This window comes from Littorina saxatilis, linkage group LG12, assembly GCF_037325665.1.
Source record: "Littorina saxatilis isolate snail1 linkage group LG12, US_GU_Lsax_2.0, whole genome shotgun sequence".
Taxonomy (NCBI): Eukaryota; Metazoa; Mollusca; class Gastropoda; order Littorinimorpha; family Littorinidae; genus Littorina; species Littorina saxatilis.
Window position 1 is genome coordinate 69,709,454 of NC_090256.1, and position 16,965 is coordinate 69,726,418.

General features: G+C 43.9%; 1 protein-coding gene across 2 annotated transcripts in view; it reads left to right on the forward strand.

Annotated features, from left to right (window-relative positions):
• The first annotated feature begins 1,593 nt into the window (after positions 1-1,593).
• The window catches only part of LOC138982669 (polypeptide N-acetylgalactosaminyltransferase 5-like), a 19,216-nt gene continuing 3,844 nt past the window's right edge, over positions 1,594-16,965 (forward strand). Inside the window, exons 1-7 of one of the 2 annotated variants that reach the window (XM_070355993.1) lie at positions 1,594-2,286; positions 3,042-3,401; positions 3,721-3,874; positions 4,431-4,597; positions 7,081-7,248; positions 7,705-7,918; positions 8,854-8,971. In XM_070355993.1, coding sequence (XP_070212094.1) covers positions 3,047-3,401; positions 3,721-3,874; positions 4,431-4,597; positions 7,081-7,248; positions 7,705-7,918; positions 8,854-8,971 — 1,176 coding nt within the window. In that variant the 5' untranslated portion in view covers positions 1,594-2,286; positions 3,042-3,046. Of the gene's footprint in view, positions 3,402-3,720; positions 3,875-4,430; positions 4,598-7,080; positions 7,249-7,704; positions 7,919-8,853; positions 8,972-16,965 lie in introns of both variants that reach the window. The other variant, XM_070355992.1, reaches the window with a different exon arrangement.

Below are 16,965 nucleotides of genomic sequence, written 5' to 3' on the forward strand. Positions count from 1 at the left end.
GCTATACTCTTTTGTGAAAGGCGTAAGTGGAATGAGAATACTGTCTTTCCTTGTGACACGGTTATTCCAGCCACTGCTCTTTGATACGCGTAGGAAAATAATGGATCACCAGGTAGAATATTGAAAGCGACACGTTGTGTGTTGGGTGCATACCGTGCTCCTGTCAACAGACAGCGTGTCATATGAGGATTCTTCTTGTTCTTGTTCTGGTTCTGGTTCTGGTTCTGGTTCTTCGTTCATGTGAGGCAACTTCCACGTACACTAAGAATGAACGTTTTTTTAACGCCACTTTTGGAGGGTTCATTCCTTTTTATATCAATTAACAGACAGGGACAGCCAAACAGACAGACTGAAATAGAAACAGACAGAGAAAGAGAGAGAAAGAGAGAGACATACAGACAGACAGACAGACAGACAGACAGACAGACAGAGAGGGAGATAGAGACAGAGAGCGAGGGGGCGAGAGAGAGAGAGAGAGAGAGAGAGAGAGAGAGAGAGAGAGAGAGAGAGAGAGAGAGAGAGAGAGAGGGGGGGGGGGGGGGGGGGGGGAAGGAGAGACAGAGAAGGAGAGTATGAGAAGCTCAGAAATGATTGAAACAAGAAAAGCATCAGAGAGTTACGTTCAGCCTCGTTATGAAAAAAAGGCGTCTGAACGTTAACAACATTCCTTCTGTGTTTGATCTCGCTGGTTCGTCTTTGTTTTGCCCTCAGCAAAAATGCATAATATACACTTAGTCTAGCTCGACATGATGCTTCAAGCAACGATAGCATCAACGAGAGAAACAAAGGTGCAGCGATAGGACATTTGAATGATCAGCGGATGAGTCAAAATGCAAACCCGCTTTCACTCTGAAGATCTTGTGTTTTGTGTCAAGAATACAAGTGATAATGAGTGTTCAATAAGCAATGAGTCATCTTTTTTTTGTTTTTTTTTGTTTTTGGGGGGGGGCTACCTTTGATGAACGCAATCACATTTGTCAAAGGTAGATCCAGTTTTGTGCAGAAATGACATCGAAGGTTAGGGCGTACACGTGTAAAGACAGCTGAACCGACTGGAAAGGAGTCTTGTACGTGAAAACCGTTTGGATCAATATTTGACATGTGCACATGTTTTGACATGGAGTACGGCAAGCCGCCCACTGGGACACACCAAACATCGACATCCTGAATGCTACCTGTGCACAGATGGAGATTGTCTATCAATTACTATCGCAGATTGATAATGGTGTCAGTTAAAGAATTAATTCCCACCTTCACAGAAAGCTCGTAGGTTGTGGATTTTTATTTTTTTTTGTCCAAGAAGAGGGATGGTCTAATTCCATTCACGATTATTTTTGTCCAAGAAGAGGGATGGTCTAATTCCATTCACGATTCTTGTTTTAATAAAAGGTTGTGGAATCAGTTATGCTGCGTCGTAAGATCTAACGGTTGTTGTTCAATGATAATAAAGATGATGATTATATGGCGCCAATCCTAAAACAGTTCTAAGCGCCTCACAAAAGCATACATTGTTTGGGTGTGACCTGTTATGTTTATCCCGATTCCTTTTTTCCCTGCCTATGCAATCTACTATTTCTTTGAAATATGTTCAGGTATTTGCCTTGGCTGCCTGGACAGCGAGACTCTGAGGTCCTAGGTCCTGGCGACTGCCCTGCCAAGTTAGGCCTGCTTGGGATGCCTGTATAATATTACCAGGAAGAGTCTGCACAGCACAGGGAAAATCAACAAGTTGCATCTTCAACGGGTCACCAATACCTGTGTCATTCCGGACGTTAATGCAACGTATAGGCAAACACTTCAAACCCCAAATATTAACGTGCAAGGATTCAATCAAACGATCAAACGATCACAAGGATACAACAAGAAACAACGCACAGAGTAACACACGCCGGAAAATAGCTGAACAAAATGTTACCCTCAGCGAATGCAGTGTACCACAAAACATCTACATGACGTGTATTGGTTTCTCAGGCAGCAGCCGGCTTGCTCGACAGCCACGTGTGATGATACTTTCCTGTCATGTTTCATCGTGTATGTTCACGTCTACACCTAACTATAGCACGGTTGTGTAAATGAGTTTTCAGAATAGAGTTTGTGAAACGAAAGTGATTGTGACAAGTGCTGAAGGAGTTTGTGTATACTGCTGGAGTTAGGGTCTATCTACGTGTCAGCGCCCTTCTTCCAAGGATTTGGCCGGCAACTGTGCCATCTGATTACTATTCCAACCGATTACTGTTTCGTCTGATTACTGTGCCGTCTGATCACTGTGCCAACTCATCACAGAACGTGCGTAATTAATTTGGGACCTCTTGTTCATTCTCTACAAAAATACATAACGTAGTTTTTCCAATGCCAAGCCAACACTTCTAACTGTGTATTATACACTCACTGAGAAAAGATACTACAAAGAGTTTTACTCTTTTATGCGTAACTTTTAACATCTAGACACCTTGAGTATTCTGGAGTTCTAACTGCCAGGAGTTTTACGCAGCCTTACACTCTCATCAATTACCAGAGATGAGGAGACGACATGTCTTTAAGACCCCTCAATCAATCTCTGCGAAAATACAGAACGATCGTTTTTGAGTGAATAGCTACAGGTCTTGACTATACCATGAGTTTATGTCAATACTTTTAAAAGTAAATCTTTTACTATAATTGATCCGCCTTCTTTGAGTAGGTCGGAAGGAACTTGTGTGTAAAATACTTCATCATTCGATGAACTTCAGTTCACAATCAATTTTCATCGCAGGCCGAGGAGGCTCATCTGTCACACACAATGAACGTAACAATAGAAATGGCGCAATACAAGATGACGTCATAAAGACCACTTGCACTCATTACCAAAGCTTAAACACACAACCAGCATCACCAACCATGAGTTTCACGAAGCCAAACGCCCCTGTCGGTCACCAGTAGTTTAACTGTCATCGTTCACCAGTAGTTTAACTGTCATCGTTCACCAGTAGTTTTACTGTCATCGTTCACCAGTAGTTTTACTGTCATCGTTCACCAGTAGTTTTACTGTCATCGTTCACCAGTAGCAATGAGGACACGAACAGTGCTGATGTACAGCCCCGTGCTGGTCTGCCTGCCTATGGTGACCCTGCTCTACATCACGGTTGAGGTCTTACTCAACGCAGACAGTTCTCACAACGAGCAACACGTGCTTGACAGCGCCATCACCCTCAACAGACTGCAGCGTGACGGCTTTCTGGACAAGCTGAGAGCGAAGCGCGCTGGTGGTGACTTTGTGAAGGGCGTGGTCGGGAGAAAGGACGTTCTACCACAAGAGGAGGCGAGACAAGGTCACCTTCAAGAAGGTCAAGGTCAAGATAAAAAGGGTGAAGGAGGAGGGGGTATAACTTTTCCGCCATTTGTGGACGGTTTGGGTGAAATAGGTCAGTTGTTTTCTCTTCTAATTTTTGTTTTTGTTTGGTTGCTTGGTTGTTTGTCTTGTTGGCTGTTTGAATGATTGGTGAAGTCTGTCACGCTTGTGTACAAACACCAGTTACCGTGTGTGTGTGTGTGTGTGGGGGGAGGCGTGCATTTTGTGTGTGTTCTAGTTTAACTGTTGGCTCCTCTTTCCAAGATACCGTTTCCATGAACTCTACACAGAAATACAGTGTCTTGACCCTTTTCCTCATACATTTAATCCAACATACTTAATACCAGCCAAACTTAAAATTCACCGTGACGTCATTTTTATTACGTCATCAGGAGAATGCGGCAAACCCGCAGTGATAAACGTGAGCAGGCTGACGTCAGAGGAGAAAGCGCTGTATGACGACGGCTACAAGAAGAACAGTTTCAACCAATACGTCAGTGACCGCGTCAGTGTACGGCGATCTTTGCCGCACGGCTGGAGCGATGAGTGAGTCAATAGTTGACTGCTACTTTTGCTTTTTCAAATCCCAGCAACCCGCAGCCATCCCTCAACCGCACCCTCCCCCCCCTCCCTCCTCACCTCCTTATGCCCCTTCACTCCTCTCCCCGGCTCTTTAATTCTGTAAAGGTTAAGGACACTTGTGATTGCGTGAGTTAGGTTGGAGTGAAAAAGATGCTCCTAGTGTTGTTTTGCTGTATCCACTTGTGACTATTTTCCTGTCTTTCTACCTGTGTGTCTGACTGTCTGACTGTCAATTGTTCCTTCCTCTCTCTCTCTCTCTCTCTCTCTCTCTCTCTCTCTCTCTCTCTCTCTCTCTCTCTCTCTCTCTCTCCCTCGCTCTCTCTCTCTCTCTCCCTCTCTCTCCCTCTCTCTCTTTCTCTCTCTCTCTCTCTCCCTCTCTCTCTCTCCCTCTCTCTCTCTCTCTCTCTCTCTCTCTCTCTCTCTCTCTCTCTCTCTCTCTCTCTCCCTCCCTCTCTCTCTCTCTTAGGGTTTGTGTTAATGTATCGTTGCATCTGCCTGACAATACGTTCTCAATCCACAGATGCAAAGCCATGAATTTCCGGACCGACTTGCCGGAAGTAAGCGTCATCTTTATCTTCCACAACGAGGCTTGGTCCGTGTTGCTGCGGTCCGTACACAGTGTGCTATCGCGGACCCCCACCCGTTACCTGCGAGAGGTCATTCTTGTGGACGACTTTTCTACTTTTGGTTAGTGCGCATGTAATCATAATCTGCAGTCATGAACAGAAAAACATCGACATACCAGCTGTAAATGTCAATGTTTTTTCTCCAACAGATATGTAATCAAGAGTCATAGTTTATGAACAACTGTTGCTATAGCATTGTTAGTTCGAGAATATCGGTCGAGGCTTGGTCTGGTCATCCTGAGGTGAGATTCATCGCGGACTCACTAAGGATGATGGTACTTTTTGCATAGCGCAAAATCTGGAAGGCTTACTTCCCATTACAATCCTGCATTAATCCTGACATGTTCGAGGGCCACGATTCCAACGTGCGATGCGAGGGGTTTCTGGTTCTGACATGGATTAGAGGATCTTTTTCGTGCGCACTTTGGGCTTGTGCTTGCGTTTACACACGAAGGGGGATAAGGCACTAGCAGGTCTGCACATAAAATGACCTGGGAGATCGGAAACATCTTCACCCTTGACCCACCTGGCGGGGATGTAGCTCAGTCGGTAGCGCGCTGGATTTGTATCCAGTTGGCCGCTGTCAGCGTGAGTTCGTCCCCACGTTCGGCGAGAGATTTATTTCTCAGAGTCAACTTTGTGTGCAGACTCTCCTCGGTGTCCGAACACCCCCGTGTGTACACGCAAGCACAAGACCAAGTGCGCACGAAAAAGATCCTGTAATCCATGTCAGAGTTCGGTGGGTTATAGAAACACGAAAATACCCAGCATGCTTCCTCCGAAAACGGCGTATGGCTGCCTAAATGGCGGGTTAAAAAACGGTCATAAACGTAAAATTCCACTCGTGCAAAAAACACGAGTGTACGTGGGAGTTTCAGCCCACGAACGGAGAAGAAGAAGAAGAAGACCCACCTGGCAAGATCGGGGTTCCAACTCACGACCTTCCGCTTGGGAGGGTGGTGTCTTACCCACTAGGCCATTGTGCCCGTCGGGAAGCCAGCTGTCTTATCGTCCGGAAGCCAGCTGTCTTATCGTCGGGAAGCCTGCTGTCTTATCGTCCGGAAGCCAGCTGTCTTATCGTCGGGAAGCCAGCTGTCTTATCGTTGCTACTATTTTGGTCTTCCTAATCTTCAACATGTTTTTCACACGAACAACCAAATCGGCGAACATTTCAAGGCTCAACAACATCTTGTTTCGGCGATTGATTTCTTCTCTAGATAAAAGTTATATTCTATGACATGTTCAACTGAGGTAACCAAGACAGCAAGGATCTGACTTACAACCGTAGCACTAAACTAAAGTTTGCAAGGCATAGTTAATGAATAAAACCCATTTGTATCCGCGAGCGTGATAATCATCGTCTTACAATGTCAAATTTCACTTCTCAGTTTCGACCGGTGTGTTTTGGTTGGGGTTCACATGAAAGAGTTAAGTAGCAATTGGTCGACAACATTGATTTTTTTCGCTAACACTCAATTTTAGTATGTTCAACGATCTATAAGTTTGTATTATACACTTCTCACTAAGTACTCATGTATGGTATTCTCGTTCTTGCTCGTGCATTAGAATGCAACAGCTGTTCCCGTGAAGTGTTTAACTGTAAACGGAGTAATTTTCACGTGGAAGGGTATTAATTTTATAATGATAATAATTAAAGCTAACATATCACAAAGCACAGATTTAATGCGTGCTCGCACATAGCCAACACTTGACAATGTGAAATAATGATCAATGTATGTTGGGACCCAGGAAGACATAACGATGCAGTACAATCAATTGTGTGTCTGTTGTTGCAATTTCGATTTCAAGAAAAAGTTTAATTAACAAATTAATAAAGTATATTTAAGGGTAGAGATGGCTCGAACATTTAAGAGTCTAAATGTGCGTACGTGGCAATGTCTGAAACCTATTTCTGTAAAGTAGAGGCAAGCTAGAACTATTTCTGAAAGGTATTTGTGCGTGCTGCTGGGCTGCGGTGCACGAACCGAAAGCGGGTGTCACCCACACGGGGAGAGAACAAACCGCGGGTTCTGATTGGTTGAAATCACAACACATCTCAAAACTGCGGTGGCTCCCGTTTGTGTAGTAACATTTTCGTGCACCTCACCCCAGATCACCTGAAAGGTATGTGTGGGTGCTGCAGGTCACCTGAAAAGTATGTGTGCGTACTGCAGGTCACCTGAAAGGTATGTGTGGGTGCTGCAGGTCACCTGAAAGGTATGTGTGCGTGCTGCAGGTCACCTGAAAGGTATGTGTGCGTGCTGCAGGTCACCTGAAAGGTATGTGTGGGTGCTGCAGGTCACCTGAAAGGTATGTGTGGGTGCTGCAGGTCACCTGAAAAGTATGTGTGGGTGCTGCAGGTCACCTGAAAGGTATGTGTGCGTGCTGCAGGTCACCTGAAAGGTATGTGTGCGTGCTGCAGGTCACCTGAAAGGTATGTGTGCGTGCTGCAGGTCACCTGAAAGGTATGTGTGTGCTGCAGGTCACCTGAAAGGTATGTGTGCGTGCTGCAGGTCACCTGAAAGGTATGTGTGGGTGCTGCAGGTCACCTGAAGGATCCGCTGGACGCCTACTGGGCCCGGACGGACGGGAGGGTGAGGGTGGTGCACGCCACACAGCGTGAGGGACTGACCAGAGCACGCCTCATTGGCTTCAGTGTCGCCACTGCTCCCATGCTCGTCTTCTTTGACTCACACGTCGAGTGTTTTCCAGGTACCATCACAACAACACAACAGCGAGGCACTTAAATCTAAACCAATGCATTCATTCAATCTACAAAATGAAATTGAACACGCGGCATTTTTATTCCGAGACTAGTAAGTCCTGGCTGGGACAAAGAATGGTTGACCAAACATTGAAAAATGCGGTCTCAACAGTGCCGCCTCAATTTTTCTTTAATGCCGCGTATGACGTTATCAAACGTTATTAGTCGCAGACAGACACAGACACATGTACACACACAGACACACACACATTCACACAGACACAGACACACAGACACGCAGACACACGCACACACACACACACACACACACACACACAGACACACGTGACAGACACACAACCACACACACACACACACACACATATATACACACACACACACACACACATGCACACGCACCCAGAATGGCAAATCTCTACCCTATTCATCGCTTGCTGTCGCAGGGTGGTTCGAGCCTCTAGCAGACCGCATCGTGTCCCACCCTAACGTCACGGTGTTCCCGAGCATAGAGACCATAGATGCCGAGACGCTGGCCGTGACGGCCAACCATAGGGTGGAGGTGGTGGGCGTCTTCCGATGGCGGGACCTCAACTTTCAGTGGGGCAACATCCCGCCTGAGGAGAAACAGAGGCGAAAGTCGAACGCTGACCCCATTAGGTATGTGTGTGTATTATGGGTGTGTGCTTTCGTTTGCGTTTTAGGGGGCTGGAGTTACGGTGCATGCGGGCAGACGCGTGTTTATTGTGTCTCATTATAAGATGTTTGGGGGGTACCCGATGTTTGGTGGCTTGTTGACAGAGCAGCTTTTTTGTTGGTCCGAGGGCAGCATATCGTCTTCGGTTTCATCTTTATCAACCAAGTCCGAAGGTCGAGTTTGATAAAGATGACAACCGAAGGCGATATGCTCCCCGAGGAAGCATAGTTTTTGTCATCATTTTAGATGAGCAAAGGTTTGCACAATAATAGACGGGGATCTCTATTATGAACGTGATTTTTAAAATGCAATTCAGGGCCCCAAAGCGCGTCAACAGTTCGAGAAAACACTTACTCGTCGCTTTTGAAACCAGTCAAAAAATGTACAAAGCTGCCATCATATGTTTGCCGTAATTTGTTGGCATATTCCTTTTCTACTAGGTGTTTGATGACTTTTTGTTGTGTGTTTTGTGATTACAGAGATATTTATGACTTTTCGTTGAGCGTTTTGCGATTACAGAGATAAGTTGCAAATTGACCATAAGTCGCTGTAGTAATTATCAACATTGATTGGGTCTTTGAGATTGAATGCTTACAATCGTTGTCCTCGGAAACACGAATCCAAAGCCGCAATGATTCCACACATCAAACAATCAACCTGATTGGATTTTACTTTGGCAATCCACGTTTCACCTGAAAGCGCAAACCGATTCACCACCACGATTTGTCACATATGAACAGCGTTTTTTTATTACCCAGCTGGTTATACATAAAAACTCTTAAAAATGATGACAATGTCTCTTGTTTGATTTCACACATTCAAGTTGTACCTCAGTTAACGTGGCTTTAAGCTGTATCATCATACACTTTGCCCACACACGTGTCCGTGTGTCCTACAGGTCCCCGACGATGCCTGGCGGTCTGTTCGCCATCAGTCGGGACTTCTTCGAGCGACTCGGAACCTACGACCCCGGCCTGCAGTACTGGGGAGGCGAGAACGTCGAGATCTCTTTCAAGGTGACCTCCAGTTATCCTTGAACTGAATGATTCTTTGGCCGGTTTCTCTGTCTCTCTGTCTCTGTCTCTGTCTCTGTCTCTGTCTCTGTCTCTCTCTCTCTTTCTCTCTCTCTCTGTCTCTCTCTCTGTCTCTCTATCTCTATCTCTCTCTCTGTCTCTCTCTGTCTCTCTCTCCCTCTCTCTCTCCCTCTCTGTCTGTGTCTCTGTTTCTGTCTCTCTCTCTCTCTCTCTCTCTCTCTCTCTCTCTCTCTCTCTCTCTCTCTCTCTCTCTCCCTCTCTCTCTCTCTCTCTCTGCAACCAGACACAAACACCAGATTTCTCCACTCAAACTAAATCTTACTATTGGTACACAATCAATTGAACAAGTTCAACAGCATCGCGTTTTAGGGGTAATTATTGATTGTGAATTCAAGTGGCAGGCAAAATTACAGCATATTTGCAAGAAAGTAGCCAAGAACGTTTTCCTCCTATCCAAGTTAAAGCAATTTACGGACAGAAGGACTCTGGAAATGTTCCACCATGCTCATGTAATGCCTCACATTAATTATGTTTCGACGCTCTGGGATGGCAGCAGTGATGTCCACTTGAAAAAGTTAGACTCTCTCTATCGTCGCTCGGCCAAACTCATCGTAAAGGATATTAATGCCTCAACAGATATGAATTAAAAAAGCTTAACTTTTGTCACGTTTCACTGTATCACTTAAGGTGATTATGAAACGGTTAGTTACTTCTAACTAACTAACCACACCACGATCCACTCTCGCAGTCATACAATTAATGGAAACAACAAAAGTATAAGTTTCAGGCGCCTGTTTATGTAATAACTCGCCACCTCCCTCGAGACTTCACTCCCAAAATGTTCTTTTACGTTCAAAACGTAAATAACACGGTCACTGACAAAATGCCAGTTAGAATATAGAAAATTATAGTAACACGCTGATCCCGTGTAAAGCTAGGAAAATATAGCTGTCTGTCAAAAGTGCTAGTTAATGCAGGGGTCACACACCCCACGTTGTCACCACTCGAATATAATCACAAATATAAAAGATGACAACGGTGGTAAACAGGGTGCTTAAGACATGGTGCAACTTAGCTTTTCTGCTGCCACTGAGTGGACGGCCTGTAATTAGTCTTTAGTCTCCACAACTGCTCCGTCGAATGAAGTGCTGGTTAGCGTGGTGACGAAGCAGGGAACTGTGGAGACATCAGGCGCCGCACCCAGTCGCTGGTTAGCTGGTTAGCCGGTTTGCTGGTTAGCCGGTTAGCTGGTTACATCACTCCCCGTAGCGTCCCGCAGATAACAGCCCGCACCAGTAGCCGGTGAAAAATGAAGATAGAAAGGCTGCAACAAAAAGCCTCGGTACACTAAACATGTCAAGCTACCCAACAACCTCCACCTTTAAACATGTCACCCTGACATATTTCATCGAGCACGTGGGCCTGCACAAACGGACTTTTTACAACAACAAATCAGCTATTTTCCTTCCTTCTCTCCATATCTGCAAAAACCATATACAGATTAGTATTTTAGCGTCACAAAGAGCAAATTATGCGCTAACCTGGAAATAACAACAGAGAGTATTTCATTCCACAAACACAGACTCGTCAACAGCGTTAAATAATGATTTATTACCTCAAAAAGCCTATGAATGTAGCACTCTCATGGAAGCAAAAACCGCTTCCTCCCTGGAATGGCCTCTGTTCGTCAACAGTGACACACCATCCAACCTCTTGCCGAATACTTTATGCGGTGAAGACCATCCCCGCACGGCGAAGAGAAATTGACGACTCGTCCTCAGCAAACATGTAACAGCGAAAAGGTGGTATCTCGTTGAAGTTCCTTTAGAGCCCTAACTGTGCTAGCAGACCGGCACGTAGATAGAAGTGAAATATCTAGTCGTGATGAAAACCATCATACTCTAAGGACGCAGACATCGACCCTTCTCCTCTTGCCGCTGATTGTCAAGTGTCCAGTTATCATGTCTCAAACAGACAACCTTGACGAAAACACGTGACTAACCTTGTCACATATCAAGTTCAGCTATCGACAATTCTGCCTCGACAGCAGAAATCACCCCCGTGAAATTCGTGCACCACAAAACATCCGTGGTCGTTCTGCGCTGTCAACAAAATTCACAACCGTTGACAGTACGCACAGGCGCTTTCTATCGCAATTGACCAAGAGAAGGCACCCCACCGAGTGACACTTTCTTGATCCCTGTCACTAGATCGTGACAACTTTCTTCCACTGGAAAAGCATCCCAAGTTAAACAAAGCCATTTTCATGCATAAATTGTATTACGGTAAAGTGCCGATTTACATTACATTATTATTTAATAAAGCTACCCACAGATATGGGTCGGTCAACTTGATCCCACCGATTCCACGAATTGACCTGTATAAGACCAGTCTTGCTTTTTCGGGTACTTCAGTTTGGAATTCACTTCCATCATCCTTAAAGTCATTAAAGTTTTTAAAAAATGTGTTAAAAACCACTTAATGTCAAAGTAGTTTAACGCCTTTTGATTTACTTAGTATTACGTCAAAGATTATGCTGTGCATAGTATATTCTGAACATATTTTTGTTGTACTATTGCTACATGTTCGATTGCTACCAGCTTGTATTTATAATTACCTGCATAGTATGCATTTGATTTTATGAATAACCACATATGTATGCTCTTCATGCCTCATCTTCTTCATCATCATTATCATCATTATCATCATCATCATGATCATCATCATCATCGTCATCTTTATTATCACGTGCTGAAGTTTTCCGACCTCCTTTTGTTGGTTAACTTTTTAACTTTTTAATTTTTAATTTTTTAATTATATAATTGTGTGTCTATGCGTCCCAAGCACAGATTGTAAGAAAAGGCGTAGCCTTAAATCTTAATCCTTGTTAAATAAAGTTCACTTCAATCCAATTCTCTCTCTCTCTCTCTCTCTCTCTCTCTCTCTCTCTCTTTATGTGTCTCTCTCTCTTTCTGTCTCTCTCTCTCTCTCTATCTCTCTCTCTCTCTCTCTCTCTCTCTCTCTCTCTCTCTCTCTCTCTCGCCGTAGTCTTCTTGCAGTTGAGGCTTTGTGCAAGAAACTTTCAATGCCCAGTACAATGTCCTGCACTGGACTCTAAACTGGATTGTTCAACTTTGGAACACATTTTCTTCGACCAGTCGTGAAGACAGTGTGACAAAGGTAGCACAGTCATGGTAAACCCCACTGTTTATTAGGTAGCACAGTCATGGTAAACGCCACTGTTTATTAGGTAGCACAGTCATGGTAAACGCCACTGTTTATTAGGAAGCACAGTCATGGTAAACACCACTGTTTATTAGGTAACACAGTCATGGTAAACGTCACTCATGGTAAACGCCACTGTTTATTAGGTAGCACAGTCATGGTAAACGCCACTGTTTATTAGGTAGCACAGTCATGGTAAACGCCACTGTTTATTAGGTAGCACAGTCATGGTAAACGTCACTGTTTATTAGGTAGCACAGTCATGGTAAACGCCACTGTTTATTAGGTAGCACAGTCATGGTAAACCCCACTGTTTATTAGGTAGCACAGTCATGGTAAACGCCACTGTTTATTAGGTAGCACAGTCATGGTAAACGCCACTGTTTATTAGGTAGCACAGTCATGGTAAACGCCACTGTTTATTAGGTAGCACAGTCATGGTAAACGTCACTGTTTATTAGGTAGCACAGTCATGGTAAACGCCACTGTTTATTAGGTAGCACAGTCATGGTAAACGTCACTGTTTATTAGGTAGCACAGTCATGGTAAACGCCACTGTTTATTAGGTAGCACAGTCATGGTAAACGCCACTGTTTATTAGGTCACTGTTTATTAGGTAGCACAGTCATGGTAAACGCCACTGTTTATTAGGTAGCACAGTCATGGTAAACGCCACTGTTTATTAAGTAGCACAGTCATGGTAAACGCCACTGTTTATTAGGTAGCACAGTCATGGTAAACGCCACTGTTTATTAGGTAGCACAGTCATGGTAAACGCCATTGTTTATTATGTAGCACAGTCATGGTAAACGCAACTGTTTATTAGGTAGCACAGTCATGGTAAACGCCACTGTTTATTAGGTAGCACAGTCATGGTAAACGCCACTGTTTATTAGGTAGCACAGTCATGGTAAACGCCATTGTTTATTATGTAGCACAGTCATGGTAAACGCCACTGTTTATTAGGTAGCACAGTCATGGTAAACGCCATTGTTTATTATGTAGCACAGTCATGGTAAACGCAACTGTTTATTAGGTAGCACAGTCATGGTAAACGCCATTGTTTATTATGTAGCACAGTCATGGTAAACGCCATTGTTTATTATGTAGCACAGTCATGGTAAACGCAACTGTTTATTAGGTAGCACAGTCATGGTAAACGCCATTGTTTATTATGTAGCACAGTCAACGTAAACGCCACTGTTTATTATGTAGCACAGTCATGGGCAAACGCCACTGTTTATTAGGTAGCACAGTCATGGTAAACGCCACTGTTTATTAGGTAGCACAGTCATGGTAAACGCCACTGTTTATTAGGTAGCACAGTCATGGTAAACGCCACTGTTTATTAGGTAGCACAGTCATGGTAAACGTCACTGTTTATTAGGTAGCACAGTCATGGTAAACGCCACTGTTTATTAGGTAGCACAGTCATGGTAAACGTCACTGTTTATTAGGTAGCACAGTCATGGTAAACGCCACTGTTTATTAGGTAGCACAGTCATGGTAAACGCCATTGTTTATTATGTAGCACAGTCATGGTAAACGCAACTGTTTATTAGGTAGCACAGTCATGGTAAACGCCACTGTTTATTAGGTAGCACAGTCATGGTAAACGCCACTGTTTATTAGGTAGCACAGTCATGGTAAACTCCACTGTTTATTAGGTAGCACAGTCATGGTAAACGCCACTGTTTATTAGGTAGCACAGTCATGATAAACGCCACCGTTTATTAGGTAGCACAGTCATGGTAAACGCCACTGTTTATTAGATAGCACAGTCATGGTAAACGCCACTGTTTATTAGGTAGCACAGTCATGGTAAACGCCACTGTTTATTAGGTAGCACAGTCATGGTAAACGCCACTGTTTATTAGGTAGCACAGTCATGGTAAACGCCACTGTTTATTAGGTAGCACAGTCATGGTAAACGCCACTGTTTATTAGGTAGCACAGTCATGGTAAACGCCACTGTTTATTAGGTAGCACAGTCATGGTAAACGCCACTGTTTATTAGGTAGCACAGTCGTGGTAAACGCCATTGTTTATTAGGTAGCACAGTCATGGTAAACGCCACTTTTTATTAGGTAGCACAGTCATGGTAAACGCCACTTTTTATTAGGTAGCACAGTCATGGTAAACGCCACTGTTTATTAAGTAGCATAGTCATGGTAAACGCCACTGCTTATTAGGTAGCACAGTCATGGTAAACGCCACTGTTTATTAGGTAGCACAGCCATGGTAAACGCCACTGTTTATTAGGTAGCACAGTCATGGTAAACGCCACTGTTTATTAGGTAGCACAATCATGGTAAACGTCACTGTTTTATTAGGTAGCACAGTCATGGTAAACGCCACTGTTTATTAGGTAGCACAGTCATGGTAAACGCCACTGTTTATTAGGTAGCACAGTCATGGTAAACGCCACTGTTTATTAGGTAGCACAGTCATGGTAAACGCCACTGTTTATTAAGTAGCACAGTCATGGTAAACGCCACTGTTTATTAAGTAGCACAGTCATGGTAAACGCCACTGTTTATTAGGTAGCACAGTCATGGTAAACGCCACTGTTTATTAGGTAGCACAGTCATGGTAAACGCCACTGTTTATTAGGTAGCACAGTCATGGTAAACGCCACTGTTTATTAGGTAGCACAGTCATGGTAAACGCCATTGTTTTTTTGAAGGCTAGTGTTCACTATGTTCTACGCCCCGCGCGGGTTAGGGGGAGTCCCATATTGGTTGGGACGAGAAAGAATTTACCCGATGCTCCCCAGCATGTCGTAAGAGGCGACTAACGGATTCTGTTTCTCCTTTTACCCTTGTTAAGTGTTTCTTGTATAGAATATAGTCAATGTTTGTAAAGATTTTAGTCAAGCAGTATGTAAGAAATGTTAAGTCCTTTGTACTGGAAACTTGCATTCTCCCAGTAAGGTAATATATGGTACTACGTTGCAAGCCCCTGGAGCAAATTTTTGATTTGTGCTTTTGTGAACAAGAAACAATTGACAAGTGGCTCTATCCCATCTCCCCCCTTCCTCCCGTCGCAATATAACCTTGAACGGTTGAAAACGACGTTAAACACCAATTAAAGAAAGAAAGAACTATGTTCTACCTTTTGTAAGTAGAGCTTTGTACGATGTCAAATTGTGTTCTTCTTCTTCTTCGTACGACGGTTGTGTCAGACTCGGAATCTGGAGGATGCCATGAACATGGACGTTCTTTCCAGGTCCTCCAGTGCTCCCCACATTTTGGTCCTCAGATCTGTTTGGTCAGGCCATGTCTGGATCCGCAGTTGGTCGAGGAGGGGAAAATTGTGTTCAAAACTTGATTCAAAAAGGGTGTTCAAAAGAGGAACACTTGAGTTTAGAGTGTGGCATGTGTAGAGTGTGGCATGTGTAGAGTGTGGCATGTGTAGAGTGTGGCTTGTGTAGAGTGTGGCATGTGTAGAGTGTGGCTTGTGTAGAGTGTGGCTTGTGTAGAGTGTGGCATGTGTAGAGTGTGGCATGTGTAGAGTGTGGCATGTGTAGAGTGTGGCATGTGTAGAGTGTGGCATGTGTAGAGTGTGGCATGTGTAGAGTGTGGCATGTGTAAAGTGTGGCATGTGTATACACAACCGCATGTTCTATGCCTCTCAAAGCCAAGTAATCTGATATAACAACCAGCTCAGTGGTATCGACGGGGATAGCCCAGACGCACACAGACAACATAAGCATACGCATAGATACAGACAGAGACACATAGATACAGACAGAGACATACACTGGTTGTTTTGATGGATGGTTACTTGTTTTTTACATTTAGTCAAGTTTTGACTAAATATTCTAACATAGAGGGGGAATCGAGACGAGGGTCGTGGTGTATGTGTGTGTGTGTGTGTGTGTGTGTGTGTGTGTGTGTGTGTGTGTGTGTGTGTGTGTGTGTGTGTGTGTGTGTGTGTGTGTGTCTGTCTGTCTGTCTGTCTGTGCGTGTGTGTGTGTAGAGCGATTCAGACCAAACTACTGGACCGATCTTTATGAAATTTGACATGACAGTTCCTGGGAATGATATCCCCGGATTTGTTTTTTTTCGTTAAATACTTTTGATGAGGTCATATCCGGCTTTTTGTAAAAGTTGAGGCGGCACTGTCACACCCTTATTTTTCAATCAAATTGATTGAAATTTTTGTAAAGCAATCTTCGACGAAGGCCGGACTTTGGTATTGCATTTCTGCTTGGTGGCTTAAGAATTGATTAATGACTTGGGCACCCCCCGCGGGTTTGGGGGAAGAATTTATCCGATGCTCCCCAGCATGTCGTAAGAGGCGACTAACGGATTCTGTTTCTCTTTTTACCCTTGTTAAGTGTTTCTTGTATAGAATATAGTCAATGTTTGTAAAGATTTTAGTCAAGCAGTAAGTAAGAAATGTTAAGTCCTTTGTACTGGAAACTTGCATTCTCCCAGTAAGGTTATATACAAGCCCCTGGAGCAAATTTTTGATTTGTGCTTTTGTGAATAAGAAACAAATAACAAGTGGCTCTATCCCATCCCCCCCCCTCCCCCCCTTTCCCCGTCGCGATATAACCTTGAACGGTTGAAAACGACGTTGAACACCAAATAAAAAAAGAAAGAATGACTCTGAAAATTGTAATACATTTTCTTTAATAAAACGATCCAAATTTATGTTCATCTTATTCTACATCATTTCCTGATTCCAAAAACATATAAATATGTTATATTTGGATTAAAAACAAGCTCTGAAAATTTAAAATA